Source organism: Phacochoerus africanus, chromosome 10 (genome assembly GCF_016906955.1).
Source record: "Phacochoerus africanus isolate WHEZ1 chromosome 10, ROS_Pafr_v1, whole genome shotgun sequence".
NCBI classification, from domain to species: Eukaryota; Metazoa; Chordata; class Mammalia; order Artiodactyla; family Suidae; genus Phacochoerus; species Phacochoerus africanus.
In genome coordinates, this window is record NC_062553.1 from 1,971,899 (window position 1) to 1,993,099 (window position 21,201).

The 21,201-nt window shown below is 55.3% G+C and overlaps 1 protein-coding gene across 4 annotated transcripts in view; it reads left to right on the forward strand.

Annotated features, from left to right (window-relative positions):
• The window catches only part of RGS12 (regulator of G protein signaling 12), a 113,086-nt gene that overhangs the window by 16,053 nt on the left and 75,832 nt on the right, over window positions 1-21,201 (forward strand). For 3 of the 4 annotated variants that reach the window (XM_047797939.1, XM_047797940.1, XM_047797941.1), the window contains exon 2: window positions 9,260-11,237. The exons of the other annotated variant lie outside the window; for it this stretch is intronic. In XM_047797939.1, coding sequence (XP_047653895.1) covers window positions 9,360-11,237 — 1,878 coding nt within the window. In that variant the 5' untranslated portion in view covers window positions 9,260-9,359. The remainder of the gene's footprint in view (window positions 1-9,259; window positions 11,238-21,201) is intronic. 4 annotated transcript variants of the gene reach the window in all.

Below are 21,201 nucleotides of genomic sequence, written 5' to 3' on the forward strand. Positions count from 1 at the left end.
GAAGTTCCCGGGCTAGGGTTGAATTGGAGTTGCAGCTGCCGGCCTACAACACAGCCACAGCAATGCTAGATCTGAGCCGCATCTGCAGCCTACACCACAGCTCACGGCAACGTCAGATCCTTAACCCACTGAGCAAGGCCAGGGATTGAACCTGTGTCCTCATAGATACTAGTTGGGTTCATTACTGCTGAGCCACAATGGGAACTCCGTGATTCATAATTTTTAAAGGCTATACTCCATTTATAGTTATTGTAGACTATTGGCTGTATTCCCTGTGTTGTACAATATATGTTCTGTAGTTTTGGTTTTTTTTTTTTTTTTTTTTTTTTGCCTTTTTAGGGCCGCACTGTGGCACATAGAGGTTCCCAGCCTAGGGGTCCAATCGGAGCTGTAGCCACCAGCCTACGCCGCAGCCGCAGCAACATGGGATCTGAGCTGCATCAGTGACCTACACCACAGCTCATGGCAATGCCGGATCCTTAACCCACTGACTGAGGCCAGGGATCGAACCTGTGTCCTCATGGATGCTAGTCAGATTCATTTCTGCTGAGCCACGATGGGAACTCTTATCCTTGTAGCTTATTATTTATTTGTTTATTTTTGGCTATGCCTGTGGCATACAGAAGTTCCAGGGCCAGGGATCAAACCCACGCCATGGCAATGACCAGAGCCACAGCGGTGACAATGCTGGATCCTAAACCTGCTGAGCCACCAGGGAACTCCTTTTGTTTGGGGGGGGGAGGGTGTTATTTGTTTTCTTGATGTTGAATTGTATGAGCTGTTTATATATTTTGGATATTAACCTCTTATTGGTCATATCACGTGCAAATATTTTCTCCCATTAAGTAGGTTCTCTTTTCATTTTGTTGACAGGCTCCTTTGTTGTGCAAAAGCTTTTCAGTTTAATTAGGTCCTATTTGTTTAGTTTTGCTTTTATTTCCCTTGCTTTAGGAGACGTATCCAAAAAACATTGCTATGACGTATGTCAAGGAATGTTCCGCCCAAGTTTTCCTGTAGGAGTTTTATGGTTTCCGGTCTTGCCTTTAGGTCTTCAATCCGTCTGGCGTTTCTTTCTGTATGTGGTGTTCTCACGTCATTCTTCTACATCTAACTGTCCAGTTTTCCCAGCACCGCCTAGCGAAGAGGCTGTCTTTTCTCCATTGTGTCTTCTTGCCTCCTTTGTCGTAGATTAACTGACCATAAGTGTGTAGGGTTTTTGGCTGGCTCTCTATTCTGCTGCATTCATATGTGTGCTAGGACCATATTGTTTTAATGCCCTGCTTTCTAGTGTAGTCCGAAGTCAAGAAGCCTGATTCGTACAGCTCTTCTTAAGATGGCTTTGGCTCTTCTGGGTCTTGCGTGTTTCCATACAAATTAAAAAAATCTTCTAATTCTGTGAAAAATGCCGTTGGTGTTTTGATAAAGACTGCATTGAGTCTAGGTTGTCTTAGGTAGTATGGTCATTGTAACAATATTGATTCTTCCAATCCAAGAATGTTCTGTATCTTTCCATCCATTTGTATCGTCTTCAGTTTTTCATCAGCGTCTTACAGTTTTTGGAGTGTAGGTCTTTTGCCTCCCTAGTGGGGTTTATTCCTAGGTATTTTATTCTTTTTCACGCAATGGTAAATGGAGTTGTTTCCTTAATTTCTCTTTCCGATAGTTTGCTGTTAGTATATGGAAATGCAACAGGCTTCTGTGTATTACCTTTGTATCCTGCAACTTTGTTGGATTCATTGATGAGCTCTAGCAGTTTTCGGATGGTATCTTTAGGATTTTCTATGTATCGGATCATGTCACCTGCAAACAGTGACGGTTTTACTTCTTCCTTTCCAATTTGGATTCCTTTTATTTCTTTCTCTTGTCGGACTTCTGAAGCTAGGACTTCCAAACCTATGTTGGATAACAGTGGCGAGAGGGGGCATCCTTGTCTTGTTCTTGCTCTTAGAGGAAAAGCTTTCAGCTTTCTCTGTTGTGTGTGTTGTTAGCTATGTGTTTGTCATCTAGGGCCTTTGTTATGTTGAGTTGTGGTCCCTCCATGACCACTTTCTGGAGAGCTTGTGTCATAAATGGGTGTTGAATTTTGTCAAAAGCCTTTTCTGCATTTATTGAAATAAAAATATGATTTTTATTCTTCAATTTGTTAATGTGGTGTATTACATTGATGGATTTGTGGATATTGAAAAATCCTGTGGCTCTGGGATAAATCCCACTTGATTGTGGTACATGATGCTTTTAATATGTGGTTGGATCTGCTTTGCTAACATTTCGTTGAGGATTTTCGCATTTATGTTCATCAGTGGTTATCGGCTTGTAATTTTTTATTCTTGTGTTTTTTTTTTTGTTTGTTTGGTTTTGGTGTCAGGGTGATGCTGGCCTCCTAGAATGAATTCAGAAGTGTTCCTTCCTCTGCAGTTGAGGCTGCATCTTTTTGAATTTCCACCTGTCCTGACTGGGATTTCAGGAGACCTCTGGGAGCCCTCCCGTGTGCTGGCTCCCTGGCCTGGGGAGGGGTGAGGGGTGGGCTGGTCGCTGAGAGGGGCTGGCTTTAGGGAAGGGGGTTTGAGGTGCCCTTACACTTGCAGGAGAGGTGTGGGCAGGAGATCGGCAGCTAGGGCACCTGCCCAGGGAGGGTTTGAGTGGCCTGGGGGAGGGGAGGGAAGGGAGCAGTTGGGGGTGAGGACTGAGCGTGTCTGTGGGCCCAGCTTCAGCCTGAGACGTGTGAAGTGTTTGCCTGCACAAAGGGCTAGAGGCCAACTTGGAGAGGGAGGGTGGGCAACTCCCCCCCCTCCCCGCTCCGCCCCTGGTGGGAGTAAGCCCTTGAGAAGCTGCCGGGAGAGAAGCAGCCTAGCTCTGGGTAATGAGGAAACAAATGAGCGCCTTGACTCTGTTGAGGTAGGTTAGAGGCTTGGGTGTTTTCAGACCCAGATGGTGGTGTCAGCTCCCTGAGGGAAGGGGATGGTGAGGGAGGACCTGGGGACTCTGGGGGGCACTGAGTCAGGTGACCTGGATGAGCTGAGCCCGCCTGCGCATTCTCTCTCATGGTTTGGGCACCTGCTGTGCTGGGTGAGTTGGCAGAGGTAGGCGCTGGGCAGGAAGAGTGGCCGTGGCCTCGGGAGAGCTTGCTTCTGGGGATTGGGAGTGGGTTGGAGGGGTGAGGCGTGTGTCCTGGTGTGTGTGTGCCTGGTGGGGGTGCTGGGTTTTCTCCGTGTCCCCAAGGGGCTTTCAGGGAGGGGTTGCCTGGTGGGTGTTGGCGCCGTGAGCCTTGCCGGGGTGGTGGTTGGAGGTCACTGCAGGGATGGGATTGCTTCGTGGTGGATTTGAGGCGCAGGGGCCTGCTGGTGGATAGGTCCCACAACTGCTCTGCTCCCTTGAAGAGCCCCTCTGCATGGGGACAGAGAAAGCGCAGGGTCCACTCTACTCTGACCCTGCTTAGCTGTGCAGCACAGACGAGTTCTCAACGTCTCTGTGCCTCCACCCTCGTCTGCAAGATGGGACTCATAGTCAGACCTACTCTGTAGCAGCTGCTCGGGGACACACGAGCTGGTGGGTGTGGGTCCCCAGAGGAGCTGAGGCCCCGCCGGTCCTCGAGGACCGGCCCGGCCCCCGCTGCTGCTGTCCTGGTGTTGTCCTGCTCTTACTCCTGAACTCTCTGCTTCTCCTGCGTGTGCTGGGGGGTGTTCTCCCTCCCGCCCGTGTCTGTGTACCATCGTGGCTGGTCTTTGTGGCTTTGGTCATTTGATCCTGTGCTCAGCCCTGGGCCTGTTGCTCTGGGAACGCCTGCCACCTTTGTGGCCCAGTGGTGGAGGCTGGCGTGTCCTCATCTCATGCCCATGGCAGAAGCAGAAGTGGGGGCGGAGCCGGGCTGTGCCCAGAGCCCCTTCCTGGAGTGGCTTTCCCAGCCTGGGCCCCTCGTGGGCTCCTGCTCGCCCTGCCCTGCTCTGCTCCGGATCGATGGCTGTTGGCCTCTTCTTGCTCCTCCGTCTTAGGGGCTGGCTGCTGGTTTAGTAGGTGGTGTCTCCTGCCCCAGCCGCCGAACAGAACACCATAGCCCGAGGGGCTTACACCGCCGGCCTGTAATTCTCACGGTCCTGGGGCTGGAGTCCAAGATCAGGGTGCTGGCAGACCCTGGTTCCTCGCCTGGTGGGGGGCAGAGAGCAGGGTCCTGTGTGCCCTGCTCCCCAGGACGCTCGGCTCCCACGAGCTCATCAAATCCAACCACTCCCAAGGCCCCACCTCCAAATCCATCGCACCGGGTAGCATTTCAGCTTGTGATTTGGGGGACACAGACGTCCCACCCATGGCCGGTGATCCAAGTCGGGCTGTTCCCGGTGCTTCACCTGCGTCGGGATCGCCTGGGCCTTGTCAGAGGCCTCTGCCCAGGGCTCGAAGCCAGGGTCTCTGAGCGCCGAGGTGGGGTCGGGAGCCTGGGGGCAGACGTGCCCATGGAGGCTGGGAACAAGTGCCTCGTGTTTCTTCTAAATTCCACTGTTCACCAGCTCCACTGCTGATTAACACAGTATAAGGGAAACTTAACCTGCAGGCTGAACTTACAAAACATGATGACGGGGGTTACAGTACTGCTAAGATGAATTAGAAGCTGTTCGTGGAGTTCCTGTCGTGGCTCAGTGGTTAACGAATCCGACTAGGAACCATGAGGTTGTGGGTTCGATCCCTGGCCTTGCTCAGTGGGTTAAGGATCTGGCGTTGCCGTGAGCTGTGGTGTAGGTTGCAGATGCAGCTTGGATCCCGAGTTGCTGTGGCTCTGGAGTAGGCCGGTGGCTACAGCTCCGATTTGACCCCTAGCCTGGGAACCTCCATATGCCAGGGGTGCAGCTCTAGAAATGGCAAAAAGACAAAAAAAAAAAAAAAGAAGTTGTTTGTAATCAGCAGAAGAACATGGCGGTAAGATTCGAGTAGAAATATGCAGGGACCACATAGTCGACAGCCCGGGCTGTGTCACCCAGTGTTGGGACTCCATTCTGCATGTGACACTGGAAGTTATTTCCTTCCCGGAGGCGGCATTATTTACAGTTTGGAGGAGAAAGCCGGAGGTTTTCTCTTCCTGGAGGAACCGGCAGGGCCTTGCTGACCCTGTCCTGGAAGAGCTCCCGGTGACAGCCAGCGTTTACAGTGATAGCAGGAGTGACGGCAGCTTTGACGTGTCCTCTCTGCGTCGTCTTGATGGTTGTGTCCTGGTTACACCGCATACCCCTCCCCTGCCGGTGCAGTCGTTCCCCTTGTGTGAGTTTCCAGTGGCTCCTGAAACCAGTTCCCACAAACTCAGTGGCTTAAAACACTTCACGTTTATTGCCAGAAAACCTGGGGCCAGAAGTTCAGGATCAGCGCCGCTGGCGGAAGCTCCGGTGTGGGCAGGGCTGGTTCCCCCTGGAGGTGCCAGGCAGGACCCTTTCCCCAGTGTCCCGTCCAGGTCCCCCATCGCCCTGATCTCTGCTCCCCTCATCCAGGGCCTCTCTCTGACCCCCACCCTCCTACCCCTGTGACAGGGACCGTGAGATCACATGGGCCTCCCCTCTGTCCCTCCCCAGGGGTCCAGGGTGACGGCCCATCTCAGGATCCTTCACTCCATACCATCTGCAAGGTCGCCTTGGCTGCGTGAAGCGCCAGGTTCCAGAGACCGGGATGTGGGCGTCTCTGGGGGCCTTGTTCGGCCGCCACACCCTTAAGAAGGTCCAAGGAGAAGACCCTGACACACAGGTCACCGCAGACTTTAACGTACACATTTTTTTTTGGCCGGGCCCAAGGCATGTGGAAGTTCCGGCCAGGGACTGAACCCAGGTCAGAGGAGTGACCCAAGCTGCTGCAGTGATACCACCAGATACTTAACCTGCTGAGCCACAAAGGAACTCTTTTTTTTTTTTTTTTGGTCTTTTTAGGGCCGCATCCGTGGCATATGGAGATTCCAAGGCTAGGGGTCGAATTGGAGCTGTAGCCCCCAGCCTACGCCAGAGCCACAGCAACGCGGGATCCAAGCCACATCTGCAACCTACACCACAGCTCACGGCAACGCCGAATCCTTAACCCACTGAACAAGGCCAGGGATCGAACCCGCAACTTCATGGTTCCTAGTCGGATTCTTTTCTGCTGCGCCACGATGGGAACTCCTAACATACTAAATTTTTTTTTGTCTTTTTGTCATTTCTTGGGCCGCTCCCACGGCATATGGAGGTTCCCAGGCTAGGGGTCTAATTGGAGCTGTAGCTGCCGGCCTATGCCAGAGACACAGCAACGCAGGATCCAAGCCATGTCTGCGACCTACACCACAGCTCACGGCAACGCCGGATCTTTAACCCACCGAGTGAGGCCAGGGATTGAACCCGCAACCTCATGGTTCCTAGTCGGATTCGTTAACCACTGCGCCACGACGGGAACTCCCTAAAATACTAATTGCTAATGATGAATGTTCAATAGTTAAATTCCAGTCGTAATGTTTAAATGATTAATTTAGCATCACGTAGATATCAAATAATAGGGTAATGTAGAAATAAACTGTCCCTTTTTTACTCTTATGTATCATAAAATAATTTTACTCAAACATGCATCCTGCATATCAGTGTCTTCATCATCCCTGAAGCTGTTCTTGGAGTCACCTAATACCTTACGCTCCATTTCGTCTCGCTCTTTCACTCTTTTTTTTAGGGCTACACTCGCGGCATAGGGAGGGTCCCAGGCTAGGGGTTGAATCGGAGCTGGAGCTGGAGCTGCTGACCCGCACCACAGCCACAGCGACGCGGGATTCGAGCCGTATCTGTGACCCGCACCACAGCCACAGCGACGCGGGATCCGGGGATGGAAAGTGCGGCCTGGTGGGTACTAGTCAGATTTGTTTCTGCTGAGCCACAACGGGACTCCTAGGTCTTCCACTTGGTCTGTGTGTGTGCATAAATTACTTTGAATTGTGCTTCTGCTACTGAAAACTTTATCCTAAGGCACGAGAATTTCTTCTGAAAACTTAAAACAATTATTTAAAAGAATACACTCTTTAGAAAATATGTTCTGTATGTTGGATCTTCACTATATAATCACGCACTGTATTGCCTTTTTTTTTTAATGGTCACCCCCGTGGTGTATGGAAGTTCTTGGGCCAGGGACTGATTCCAAGCCACAGCTGCGGCAACAACAGGTGCTTTAATACACTGCGCCCAAGCTGCTGCAGTCAGGTTCTTAACCCACTGAGCCACAGCGGGAACTCCCCTCCCTATATTGCTTTTTTTTTTTTTTGTCTTTTTGTCTTTTCTAGGGCCGCACTTGCGGCATATGGAGGTTCCCAGGCTAGGGGTCTAATTGGAGCTACAGCTGCTCGCCTACACCACAGCCACAGCAATGTGGGATCCGAGCCGAGTCTTTGACCTACACAGCTCAGGGCAATGCTGGATCCTTAACCCACTGAGCGAGGCCAGGGATTGAACCTGCTACCTCATGGTTCCTAGTCGGATTCATTAACCACTGAGCCATGACGGGAACTCCCCCATATTGCTTTTTAAAGTGATCTTTAAAGGGTTTTTTGCAGAAAGGAGTCCTCACTGTGGCCCGGCTGCTGTCCTCTGCCAGAGTCCCCAGCACCCTCACCCATGGGGCGGCTCCCTGTGCCTCAGCTATTGTGCTGATACCCTTCCCTGGAGGCTGTGTGCCCGGCAGAGGGGTCCCCGGGGCCGCCCCCAATAAGCCCTGGCTCCGAGTCTCTGACGGGCTTCTCGGGGACAGCACACCACGCATGTTGCCACAAGGTGTTGCTGGGGGACTGGGCGCAGCCCGCGTCACTCCCGGGACGGGGTTCTGGAAGCTGGTGTCCCTGGACCTCGCCCCCCGGCCCCGTCCCTTCGCTGGTTCCGCTTTGCAGCCTCTCGCTGCCGTGGATCGCAGCCCTGAGGACGAGTGTGTGTGTCCAGCCCTGCGTGTCCTCCTGCTGGACACCTGCGGTGGCCCCGGGGTCCCCGACATGAGTTTGTTTTCCATGACAACAGGTCCTTTTCACTGTGAAGTCGTCCCCTGGAACAATGAGCGTTAAATTCCTTTGCTCTCTCTTTGGTTGTTTCATCTGTCGTCTCGAGCGGGAGGGCTTCTCTAGTACCTGCGGCTAATGGGGTTCCCCGCACGGTGCCTTGATCAGAATAAGGGGCTCGAGGGAGGTGGTGGATGTGAGAGGAAACACGGGGACGCCCCTTTCTGGGGGGAGGTTTGTGATCAAAGGTGGGGCTGGACTGGGGGTCGTGCGGCTGCCTTTCCACCGCAGGTCGCTGCCAGCTCTGCCTTCTCTCAGCCGTGCCAGCGGGCTCCCAGGGAGGGAGTGCTGGCGTCTCCCGGACTCGCCCCTGCCACCCTGACAGCGGGTCCTGTGTTCCTCAAACGCTGGACAGGATCAGCCTTGGCGAGAGCAGCGCTAGAAGGAAACCGCCTGAAAAAAGCCTTTTGCTTTGGAGGGAGGCTTGTCAGGCTGACTTTGGATCTGCCGCACAGAGCTTCTGCGCCTCCTCCACTCCGACGTTTGTGTGATCAGACTCTTTCCATGACACTTGTGTTGGGAGTTCTCTTTTCACAAGATGCACTGGCACCGTCTCCGGTACTGGTACCGGTACTGTTTCCTTGGTTCTGTTAGGTATTGGACCTGTTTCCTTGGTACCATTTGGTGCTGGTGCTGGTGCTCTTTCCTTGGTTCTGTTAGGTATTGGTACTGTTTTCTTGGTACTATTAGGTACTGGCACTGGCACTGGTACTCTTTCATTGGTACCACCTCAGGTACTGGTCCTGTTTCACTGGCATTGTCTCAGGTTCTGATACTAGTACAGTTTCCTTGGTACTCTTAGGTACTTGTACTGTTTATTGGTACCATCTCAGGTACTGGTGCTCTTTCACTGGCAGCATCTCAGGGACTGGTACTGGTCCTGTTTCCTTGGTACTATTTAGGTACTTGTCCTGGTCCTGCTTCGTTGGCACCGTCTCAGGGACCGGTCCTGTTTCCCTGGCACCGTCGCAGGGACTGGTACTGGTCCTGTTTCCTTGGTACTATTTAGGTACTGGTCCTGGTCCTGTTTCCCTGGCACCGTCTCAGGGACCGGTCCTGTTTCCCTGGCACCGTCTCAGGGACCGGTCCTGTTTCCCTGGCACCATCGCAGGTCCTGGTACTCTCTCCTTGGTACTCTTGGGTCCTGGTGCCGTTCCACCGGTCCCGTCTCGGGGGGTGCGCGCAAGCGGCAGAGACGGGGTCTTTGGTAACGAGCCCTTTACTCTTCTTCCCCAGGGCGTCATGTCAAGGAGACGCGTGGGGGCCTCCAGCCTGCTCCGCGCCATGGATCTGCTGGGATGAGGAGCTACGCCCCCGGGCCCGGAAGCGCGGCGAGATGTTCAGAGCGGGGGACCCCGGGGAGCGGCCGCTGCTCGGGCCGCCGGCCCCTCGCGTGCGGAGCGTGGAGGTGGCCCGAGGGCGGGCGGGCTACGGCTTCACGCTCTCGGGCCAGGCGCCTTGTGTGCTCAGCTGCGTCATGAGAGGGAGCCCCGCGGACTTTGTGGGCCTCCGTGCTGGGGATCAGATACTGGCCGTCAACGAAATCAACGTGAAGAAGGCGTCCCATGAGGACGTGGTGAAGCTGATCGGGAAGTGCTCCGGGGTCCTGCACATGGTGGTCGGCGAGGGCCTCGGCCACGGGGACTCGTGCTCCAGCGACGAGGAGGTGGGTTTCTACGAAGGAAAGGGCCGGCTGAAGCCCAAGCTCGATTCCAAGGCCCTGGGGATAAACAGAGCGGAGCGAGTGGTCGAGGACATGCAGTCCGGGGGCATTTTCAACATGATCTTTGAGACCCCGGGGCTGCGCGCGAGCAGCTCGGAGCCCGCGCCCTTGAAACAAAGGTCCCTTTCAGAGTCGGCCGCTGGGCGGCTGGACCTTGGCCACGAAAGCGGGAATGACCCGGGTCTCAAGCCGCTTTCCAAGGAGGAGCTGGCGAAGGGGGGGAACGACGACTCTGTGTTCCGGGTTGGGCTGGAGCATCACGAAGACCTTGGGCTGGACGCCAGCATTTTGAATGTCGCCATGGTCGTGGGCTACCTGGGCTCCATCGAGCTGCCGTCCACCAGCGGCAGCCTGGAGTCGGACAGCGTGCAGGCCATCCGGGGCTGCCTGCGGCGCCTGCGGGCCGAGCAGAAGATCCACTCCCTGGTGACCATGAAGATCATGCACGACTGTGTGCAGCTCTGCACGGACAAGGCCGCCGTCCTGGCGCGCTACCCGGCCGAGCGGCTGGCCTTCAGCGCCGTGTGCCCGGACGACAGGAGGTTTTTTGGGCTCGTGACCATGCAGGCGAGCGACGCGGGGAGCCTGGCGCAGGAGGAGGAGGGCGTCCTGCGGACGTCCTGCCACGTGTTCATGGTGGACCCGGACCTGTTCAGCCACAAGATCCACCAGGGCATCGCCCGGCGCTTTGGGTTTGAGTGCACGGCCGACCCGGACACCAACGGCTGCCTGGAGTTCCCCGCGTCCTCGCTCCCCGTCCTCCAGTTCATCTCCGTGCTTTACAGGGACATGGGCGAGCTGATCGAGGGCGTGCGGGCCCGGGCCTTTGTGGACGGGGACGCGGACGCCCACCAGAACACCAGCACCAGCAGCAACAGCGACAGCGGCATCGGGAACTTCGCCCCCGAGGACAGGAGCAGCCGCGTGCTCGTGGTGGACCTGGGCGCCGGCTCGAGCAGGCACGGCCCGGGCAGCGGCGCCTGGGAGGGGGCGGGCGGGCGGGGCTGCCCGCCCTGGGCTGCCCCCTGGAACGGGGCTTTCTGCCATGACCCGGAGGCGGCCCCGGGTGAGGCCGCTCCGCAGGCTGACAGGGGCTGGGACCTCGGGAAGCACCTGGGGCCCGCGTCTCACGTGGAGGGCCCCCCGGCCTCCTTGCGCTGCTCGGTGCCCCCCTCCAAGAGGGGCGCTGCCGGCTCCGGCGGGGGTTTCGGCCAGCGGTGGCTCCCGGTCCACGTCCTGCAGGAGTGGCAGTGCGGGCACGCCAGCGACCAGGAGTCCTACACGGACTCCACCGACGGCTGGTCCAGCATCAACTGCGGCACGCTGCCCCCGCCCATGAGCAAGATCCCCGCCGACCGCTACAGGCTGGAGGCCAGCCCGGCGCAGCCTGCGCCCAGCGCGCAGAGGCGGGACTGGGCCAGGAAGGCTCTCGGGATGCAGAACATCTTTGGTCCCCATCGAAATGTCAGAAAGACTAAGGAGGACAAAAAGGTAGGCCTGTCGGGGGAGGCACCGTCCAGGTGAGCGGGGCTTTGTGGCGTGGTCACTGCCTGGCGGGACGGCGGCCCCTCGGTGCCCAGCTCCCCCCCTGGCTCCTCTGGTTGCCCTGGTGGCCGCCGTCGCTTCACAGCAGGTCTGCTGGCCCTAAGTGCCGCAGGCAGTCATCCTGGGCAGGTGGTGGCCGGAGGGACGGCGACTTCCCCGCTTCCCGCCCTGTCCTGCTGCCGGTGCCAAAGGGTCCTGTCCCTGTGGCCTCTTCGAAGGCTGTTTGGGCTCTGGCCCCCGTGGCTGAAGCAGGGCGCCCTTCCGAGGTGAGAAAATTCAGGACGGGGAGCTTCGGCTTGGTGTTTCTTTCGTCAGGAAAGCCCTGCTACAAGGAAGCTGCCAGCCGAGGCCCACAGCGGCTCCAGCATCAAACAGCTGGGGGGGCAGGTGTGGCCTGGCATCGCCCTCAAGTCCCCCGGACCACTGGTGTGCCTCTGGTGCGTCATGGCCTATCGGAAATGCATCTGACTAGCTAGCATCCATGAGGACCCAGGTTCGATCCCTGGCCTCACTCAGTGGGTTAAGGATCCAGTGTTGCCATGAGCTGTGGTGTAGGTTGCAGACGCGGCTCAGATGCCACGTTGCTGTGGCTGTGGTGCAGGCCGGCAGCTGCAGCTCCAATTCCATCCCTAGCCTGAGATCTTCTGTTTGCCGCAGGTGTGGCCCCCAAAAAAAGAAAGAGAGAAAGAAAAAGAAAAGACCTTCCCTGTGTTTGTTCGCAGTTTTGTTCTCAGTCGCTGAAAATCTCCCGGGAAAACCCTCCAGCAGCCACTAGCGGGTCTGATTGCGGTGGTGGGGGCTTGCGCGGTGGGGGGAGCTGTGGGCAGGGCTGGGGTGCCGCTGAGTGTGCTGCTCGCCATCAGCCTCCTCCCCTAACGATTATTTTTCGCCATGAAACACGTTAGAGAAAACGTAACGGTGGAGGAAGGGACCGCCTCCCCCAGCGACGGTGCGACCCTGCGATGTACCTGCGCACGCGCAGACTTTGCTGTTCTGAACCCGGCCATGATCGTACGGTGTAGACTGCATTGCTGCCGTGGCCGGGCAGAGGGGGTCGGCCTCGTGAGCCCCTTCCCCTGGTTCCCGTGGTCTGAACGGCACGGAACTGCTGGGCTCTCCTTCCCACACCCCCGCTGGGCCACCAGCATCCCGGGCGTCCCTGTCGTGCGGGGAGGGGAGGCTCTGGAAGCTGGCTAAAAGGTTATCTGAAACTGGGCCCCTCTCCAGCCCTGCGAATACCCATCGTCCTGCCGGGTTTGCACCCTTGCCGGGTGTACACGCGCACTCCCACCGCAGGGGTGAAGGGTGTGTGCGTCCTCTGTGGACACAGGACGCTGCAAGTGCGTGCACTTGAGCGAATGTGGAGCCCGCACCGTCTCCGGTCACTGGCTGTGGGGTCCGGCCTCAGAGACCCGGGCGGCAGGGACACGCGCTCCCCGCGCTCCATCTCGGCTTCAGCAGGCGGGGTGAGGCTGGCTCGCCATGCAAACCTTGGCCTTCTTTTTTTCCCAAAAGACTATTTTTAGCGCAGTCTTAGGTTTATAAGAAAATTGAGAGGAAGGCACAGAGATTCCGCTCTGCCCTGAAGACACACACAGCCTCCCTCGCCATCAGCCTCCCTCGCCAGAGGGACTTTGTCACCGTCACTGATCTGTGCCGGCGTGTCATCATCCCCAGAGTCCCTGCTTTTTCTACTAGAGTCGGTCTCTGGGTGTGGCTGCGTGTTTAGAGACCTGTAGCCACGCAGAGCCGCTTCGCTGCCCTGAAGCCCCGCGCTCTGCCTGGTCCTTCCCCCGCCCCCGCCCCACCCCCGCCGGCCCCCGCCGGCCCCCAGCAACCACTGATCTTCTGACCGTCCCCGCGCTCTGCCTGGTCCTTCCTGGTCCCCCCGGCCCCCAGCAACCACTGAGCTTCTGACCGTCCCCGTGCTCTGCCTGGTCCTTCCTCCACCACCCCCCCCCCCCCCGCCCCCCCCTCCCCCCGCCGGCCCCCGGCAACCACCGATCTTCTGACCGTCCCGCGCTCTGCCTGGTCCTTCCCCCGCCCCCGCCCCCCCCGCCGGCCCCCCCCCCGCCGGCCCCCCCCCGCCGGCCCCCAGCAACCACCGATCTTCTGGCCGTCCCCGCGCTCTGCCTGGTCCTTCCTGGTCCCCCCGGCCCCGCCGGCCCCCCCGCCGGCCCCCAGCAACCACTGATCTTCTGACCGCCCCGCGCTCTGCCTGGTCCTTCCCCCCCCCCCCCCCCCCCCCCCCCCCCGGCCCCCAGCAACCACTGATCTTCTGACCGCCCCGCGGCCTGGCCGTTTCTGGAATGGCAGATAGTTGGAGTCAGGCCGCCTGTAGCCTTTTCAGGTTGGCGCCTGTCGTCTGTTAACTTAAGCATTTAGGTTCCCCCGTGGCTGTTCCTGGCTCGGGAGCTCATTTCTCCTTAGCCCTGAGTAATCCCGAGGTCTGGAGACGCTGCCTTTAATTTCCACCCACCTTCTGAAGGACGTCTTGGTTGCTCCCAGGTTCTGGGTAAAACTGCTGCAAACACACGTGTGCGGGTTTGTGGGTGGCCGTAACTTTTCAGCTTCCTTGGGTAGGTACCAAGGAGTGGGACTGCTGAATGGTGTGGTAAGAATGGGCTTCGTTTTGTAAGAAGCTGTCTTCCAACGTGCCTGCACTGTTTTGAGTTCCCACCAACAAGGACGGAAGTCTCTGCGGCTCCACAGCCTGGCCCCAGTTGGTGCCGTCCGCGTGCGGCATTTCGTTGTGGCGCTAACCTGCATGTCCCTTACGACACCATGGGGACCCTCTTTTCATGTGCTTACTTGTCATCTGTGTAGCTTCTTCGGTGAGGTGTCTGCTAAGATGTTTGGCCCATTTTCTAGTCAGATTGTTTTCTTATTGTTGAGTTTAAATGTTCTTCTGGATGACAGGCTGTCAGATGTGTCTTTTACAAATACTTTTCCCCTGCCTGTGGCTTATCTTTTCATTCTCTTGTCTTTTGCAGAGCATACACTTGTAATTTTAACAAAGTTCAGCTTATCAGTTCTTTCTTTCGATTCTTTTCTTTACGCCATAGAGGCATCACCCAAAGCTGTCTGGCTTTCCTCCTGTGCTTCCTTCTAGGCGTTTCATGGTTTTACTTAACATCCAGGTCTGTGGTCTGTTTTGAGTTAATTTTCTGAAGGCGGTAAGTTCTTTGTCTAGATTCTCTTTCGTGCCCGTGGATGTCCTGCTGTTCCAGCAGCATTTGTAAAACACTCTCTTTGTTCCCTTGTGTTGTTTTCGCTCCCCTGTCAGAGATCCGTGGGCCGTACTTAGGAAGGTCTTGGGCTTCCCTTTATATCCATGTGTCTGTCTGTCTGTCTGTCTGTCTGTCCAGGTGTCTGTCTTTGGCTGCGGCGTATCTCTCTAAGGCATCTAGGTGTCTATCTGAGCGCCTTGATCGGGATCTCAGTTCCCAGACCAGGGACTGAACCCGGGCCACAGAGGTGAAAGAGCCAAATCCTGACCACTAGACCACCAGGGAACTGGTGGGTTTTGTTTGTGCCGTAACACAAGAATGAAGCGCTTGCCACGGAGCTGGCGTGTCTCTGGTGCTGGAAGATACCAGTGAAGTGGAAGCCACTGCTCGCAGCTGTTTCTTGCGTTGACTGGATGGGGATGCCGTGAGCTCATCGGCTCGCAGACAGGTGACATTCCTCTTCTAGTGCGATGGACCCACGACCTACCTAAAACTTAGCAGTAACAAGTTGTACTTTATTTCATTCCAGCTGAGACCGCCTCAGGCGTGCCCAGGCCTCTTTGCTCTGTGAACTGGGTGTTTCTGCTTTATTAGCGCAGTCGAATCCCTCAGCCCCCGCTGGAGCCGCAGAAGCGTCCCGAGGTGGGTGTCCTGGTGTCCCTCCCGGCCTGGCCGAGCTGGCGGGAGGAGAGCAGAGGACAGGCCAGGAAGGGTTGGGTGAAGGAAGTGCCAGAAATTCGAAGAGGAAAGAGGAGCGGGCAGGAGAGAGCCAGCGGTCACGGGAGGTCGAGTAGTTGGTGTCGGAGTTACTGTAGATTCTCCAGGGCGGCCGTGGCTCAGTGTCTCTCTCTGCACAAAATCAGGCTGCGCCTGTCAGATCTGCCCAGGACTCAGAAAACACCCCAGCGATCTGAATGGGGAGACGTTAGTGTGAAGGCTCCTTAACTAGACCCAAGGTGGCTAACTGCCAAGAGGGGAGGTGACAGCAGAGGGGGCGAGGGCAGCAGATGGGGGGAGGCCTCGAGCCAGAGGAGGGGCCCGAGGGGTGCAGCCTGGAGCAGGCTGCCTGGGTCACAGGTCCATACCCCCTGCCTGGAAAACAGCCCGATAGGACCCCCTGCAGCTGGCTGGTGACTGGTCAGAGATTCCCTTAGCGGCCTGGGGCTGGTCAGCCTGCCCGTCCTTGCGGGGGGCCCTGTGTGTGCCTCGATACTCGGCCCGGTGGCCACACGTCTGGGGTCATCACTCCCGCGGGCCCTCGGGGTCAGCCGGGGGGAGCGGGCGTAGCCCTGCATGTGGGTGCAGCCCCCAGGGTCTTGTGGATTCTGGGGAGCTTTTCAGACCCTGGGTGGACTCTTCACGGCCCGGCTTCTCCCTTTGAGCGAGTCCTGTGCCCCTGGCAGGTGTTGTCTGTGGCCAGTGGGCAGCTTCGGCCTGGACACCTGAGAGCCAGTGAGCTCCTGCTGTCGGAGGGGCGAGCACACCAGAGCCCAGGCCTGGGGGCCCCGCCTGGCTGCCCTTGCCCTAGGCTCTGGCTCCCTCTCTCTGTCCTAGCATGGTCTTTGGTGGCCTCTGTCCGTTATGGTGGCTTCCGTGTTATACTCGACGACTCTTCATGTGAAAGGGTCCCTTTGACACCCTGGCCCGCGCGCAGCCTTAATTCTGCATGTGCGCCCAAGAAGGCGACCCCCGGGACGGGAACGGGGACGGGGACAGGGACGGGGACAGGGACGTGGCGCTGCCTCCGCCACCAGCCGGCCTCTGAGCGTCTGTTCTTGTGCAGATAGATGGTCGCCTTTTTGTTATGCGCCTTCCCCAGGACTTTGTCCCGTCCTCTTGAGCTTTTGCACCCCAAGGCCGGTGCGGATCTGGGCTTTCTGGGACCCTTTCCTCCCGTGGGAGCTGGGGGTCGGGGAGCAAGCCAAGGAGAAGCCCCTCGCACGCTTGCCGTCCAGGCAGGCGTCCCTTCACCTCGGGCTCTTTCATGACGCTGGTCAGGTGAGGTTTGCAGAGGTGACCGCTCGGCTTTCTGACCTCTTCCCGGGGACACCCAACGCCCTAACTCCTAAAGCTCTGCAGTGCTCCCGAGGTGCATCGACCCCATCACTCGCTTTCTCGCTGGGGAGCCGTGAGGGACTGGGGTGGGGAGCCGGGAGCCCAGCGCTCCTAGACGTAGAGGTAGCCGAGTGTAGGGATAGTTTTATAAGTGGATGATTTTCCGTCTTGTTCACTTTGCCTTTCTTTCTGCCTCGTGTCTGTGCCCAGTTGGGGAAGAAGTTGGTACTAGTAAAGCAAAGTGGAAAGCTGTGAGGGGCGGAGTTCCCTGGTGGTGCAGCGGGTTAAGGATCTGGCATTGTCACCACTGTGGCTCTGGTCCCTGCTGTGGTGCAGGTTCGATCCCTGCCCCGGGAACGTCTGCATTCCTTGGACACAGCCAAAAAAAGAGCCTATGGAATAAGAAAAGGGATTAATGTGGAAGAGAAAAATGCAGGCTCTTGAAATGCTGTCTATATTATCAAAAATGATTCAGTTATGTTTAATTTGAGGGACAATATTATTTATTTGTGCCTTGATAAAAATGATATTCTAAAAATAATACTAATTAAAATGTCTGGTTAAATAGTTAAATCCACATTCATTTTTCTTTTTTTGGTCTTTTCAGGGCCACGCTCGCAGCATATGGAGGTTCCCAGGCTAGGGGTCTAATCGGAGCTGCAGCTGCCGGCCGACGCCACAGCCACACAGGGTCCAAGCTGTGTCTGTGACCCACACCACAACTCACGGCAGTGCTGGATCCTTAACCCACTAGGAGGGGCCAGCGATCCAACCCGTGTCCTCATGGATACTAGTTGGGTCGGTTAACCACTGGGCCATGGTGGGAACTCATAATCCCACACTCTTGAACTTTGTGCATGATGGATTTTAGACGTTTTTAAGACGGAAATCTGTTATTATGAGAATATGTAAAGGATTTTTATGATTTTGAGATGGATTAATAAGGACAAATATTTCTCAGTTTAGCTTTTAATATGGCAAATATTCGTAGATGAAGCCCACCCTAAGCCCTTTGGGGTCACTTTCCAGCGTGCACAGGCCCCCTGGGCTGGTGTTTGCGGACCGCTGTGGCAGAGACGCATGGGTGCAGAGGAGAGACGCTCAGGAGTGAGTCATTTCCAAGCTGGCAGTAGTAGAGGCACTGAAATCTCCTTTTGGTTAAACAAAAAGTGCTTATTGACAGTGCAGTGAAGAAAAATGTGTTTTCATACTGTAGGCTCCATGTGTTCATTTACAAGCAATATGAGGTTCGGCCTCAACAAGGGTTTAAAGTGGCCTGAAGCCGCAGGGTCGTGCTCTCCCGCCTGTGCGTTGGGCAGAACGCCCAGGGCTGGCGTGGAGGCTCCCCTTCATCATGAACTAGGCTCCTTCTGTTGTGTTGTCGCTGATGTCCATGTGTGCCTCCACTTGAACTTGAGACAGCTTCCATCCACCTTCCAACCTGCAGGAGGGGGCAGCCTGAAGAAGGGGTTCCTGCAGGGGGGGGGGTTCCTGCAGAGAGGGGGAGGTCCTACAGGAGCTGGGAGACTGCAGGGCTTGGGGCGTCCTGCAGGAGGGAGGGGGGCCCTGCAGGGGAAGGGGGTCCTGCAGGAGGGGGGCCCCCAGGAGGGGGGAAGGGAGAGGTGGAGTCTCCCTTAGGAGGTGCCAGAAGCTGCTGGAACCCTGCTGTGCCTCATTGGTCAGGCTTTGTCACATGGCTGCATCCTGCTGCAAGGGAGGCTGGGAAGTGCAGCTGCACCAGCAGGTGTCCAGCCCAGTCACTCACTCGAGGGGCCTTGGCTCTTACTCTGCTGTGGGGTGGGTCACGCATCACCCACGGGAAGCCCCCAAGTTGCATGAAGTGACAAAGAAGATCACACACATGTATTTAATATGATCCTGCTCTTTTTTTTGTCTTTTCTTGCCTTTTCTAGGGCCTCTTCCACGGTATATGGAGGTTCCCAGGCTAGGGGTCTTTTCGGAGCTGTAGCCGCCGGCCTGCATCACAGCCACAGCGACACGGGATCCGAGCTGCGTTTACAACCTACACTCAGCTCACGGCAACGCCGGATCCTTCACCCACTGAGCGAGGTCAGGGATGGAACTCACAACCTCGTGGTTCCTAGTCGGATTCGTTAACCACTGCGCCAAGACAGGAGCTCCCCTGATCCTGCTTTTATGTAGAGTATTTCAACACCCCCCAAATAAACCTCTACGTCTTAGAGCACAGGCCCGTTTGTAAGTACGTACGTAGCAAAGACTGGAAGGACCCCCCCAGTGGAAAGCAGTATTTCCTCAGGGTGGTCCGTGGAACCGGGACGTTCCGCTCTTACTTCGTGGTGTTTTGATTTTTGTTTGGGAAAATGAACATATTTTACTTACTAAAAATAATTCCTTTGGAGAAAGAGTGGCAGTTTTTTTTCCTTAATTTTTTGAATAAGGACAAAGTGAGGATTGGTACTGGGAGCTGTGGCTGCTAGCCAGGATGGCACTGGATTCAACAAACAGATTTTGTGCCGTTTTTCTAGTACAATGAGAGGAAGTTTTAAAATAGATTGTAAAAAAAATCTGGAGAATACTAAAGAGGCCAGGCTAGGGCCCCACTATTTAAATCTCTCTCTCAAAAAAAGCAGCTTTGATCTTTGCCCTGGTAAACAGAGCCCTCGGGGGACCCCGCATCCCTCTGCTGAGCAGTCTGGGGAGATAAACGCTGCGGGACAACGGCCGCCGCACGCCGTCTCCTCGGTCCTGCCCAAGGGGCTCCTGTGCTCTCTTTGGGGCTCCGGCCGCAGGGGCCCCTGTGACTGAGGCTGGTCTCTGCACCACGGGGCTCAGGGGAGAAGCTCTTGGCCCTCCTGGAATAGGCAGGGCAGGGCTTCCCGGAGCAGGTGGATGGGAGGAGAGCGGGGACCCCGAGGTGCGGAAGCAGCGAGGGGCAGGGACTCAGAACGGCCCCACGTGCCGTCCCCTGGTGTGGAGTCTCCAGGAAAAGCGAGAATATTCAGAGCTAAGTGGCCACCACGCTCCTGCCAGAATCTGAAGTGTGTCAAGTGTGTGGGGCCCTTACTGATTAGTTTTGCTGTTTCTTCGGCTTTTTTTTTAATTTTAATTTTTCCATTACAGTTAATTTACAGTGTTCTGTCCATTTCTACTGTACAGCTTTGTAAAAATGGCTTTTTAACGCAGTCTTCTTTCTTTTTAATTAAATTAATTAAAAAAATTTTTTGGCCACGCCACGGCAGTGACCTGAGCCGCTGCAGTGACAACGTCAGATCCTTAACCCACTGCGCCAGCAGGAAACTCCAGCAACACAGTCTTCAGCAACGTGTTTTTTTTTTTTTTAAATAATTTTTTTTTATTTTCCCACTGTACAGCAAGGGGGTCAGGTTATCCTTACATGTATACATTACAATTACATTTTTTCCCCCACCCTTTCTTCTGCTGCAACATGAGTATCTAAACAAAGTTCTCAATGCTATTCAGCAGGATCTCCTTGTACATCTATTCTAAGTTGTGTCTGATAAGCCCAAGCTCCCGATCCCTCCCACTCCCTCCCCCTCCCATCAGGCAGCCACAAGTCTCTTCTCCAAGTCCATGATTTTCTTTTCTGAGGAGATGTTCATTTGTGCTGGATATTAGAGTCCAGTTATAAGTGATATCATATGGTATTTGTCTTTGTCTTTCTGGCTCATTTCACTCAGGATGAGATTCTCTAGTTCCATCCATGTTGCTGCAAATGGCATTATGTCATTCTTTTTTATGGCTGAGTAGTATTCCATTGTGTATCTATACCACCTCTTCCGAATCCAATCATCTGTCGATGGACATTTGGGTTGTTTCCATGTCCTGGCTATTGTGAATAGTGCTGCAATGAACATGCAGGTGCACGTGTCTCTTTTAAAGTAGAGTTTTGTCCGGATAGATGCCCAAGAGTGGGATTGCGGGGTCATATGGAAGTTCTATGTATAGATTTCTAAGGTATCTCCAAACTGTTCTCCATAGTGGCTGTACCAGTTTACATTCCCACCAACAGTGTAGGAGGGTTCCCTTTTCTCCACAGCCCCTCCAGCACTTGTTATTTGTGGATTTATTAATGATGGCCATTCTGACTGGTGTCAGGTGATATCTCATGGTAGTTTTGATTTGCATTTCTCTTATAATCAGCGATGTTGAGCATTTTTTCATGTGTTTGTTGGCCATCTGTATATCTTCTTTGGAGAACAGTCTATTCAGGTCTTTTGCCCATTTTTCCATTGTTGATTGGTTTTTTTGCTGTTGGGTTGTATAAGTTGTTTATATATTCTAGAGATTAAGCCCTTGTCGGTTGCATCATTTGAAACTATTTTCTCCCATTCTGAAAGTTGTCTTTTTGTTTTCTTTTGGGTTTCCTTTGCTGTGCAAAAGCTTTTCAGTTTGATGAGGTCCCATGGGTTTATTTTTGCTCTTATTTCGATTGCTTTGGGAGACTGACCTGAGAAAATATTCATGATGTTGATGTCAGAGAGTGTTTTGCCTATGTTTTCTTCTAGGAGTTTGATGGTGTCCTGTCGTATATCTAAGTCTTTCAGGCATTTGGAGTTTATTTTTGTGCATGGTGTGAGGGTGTGTTCTAGTTTCATTGCTTTGCATGCAGCTGTCCAGGTTTC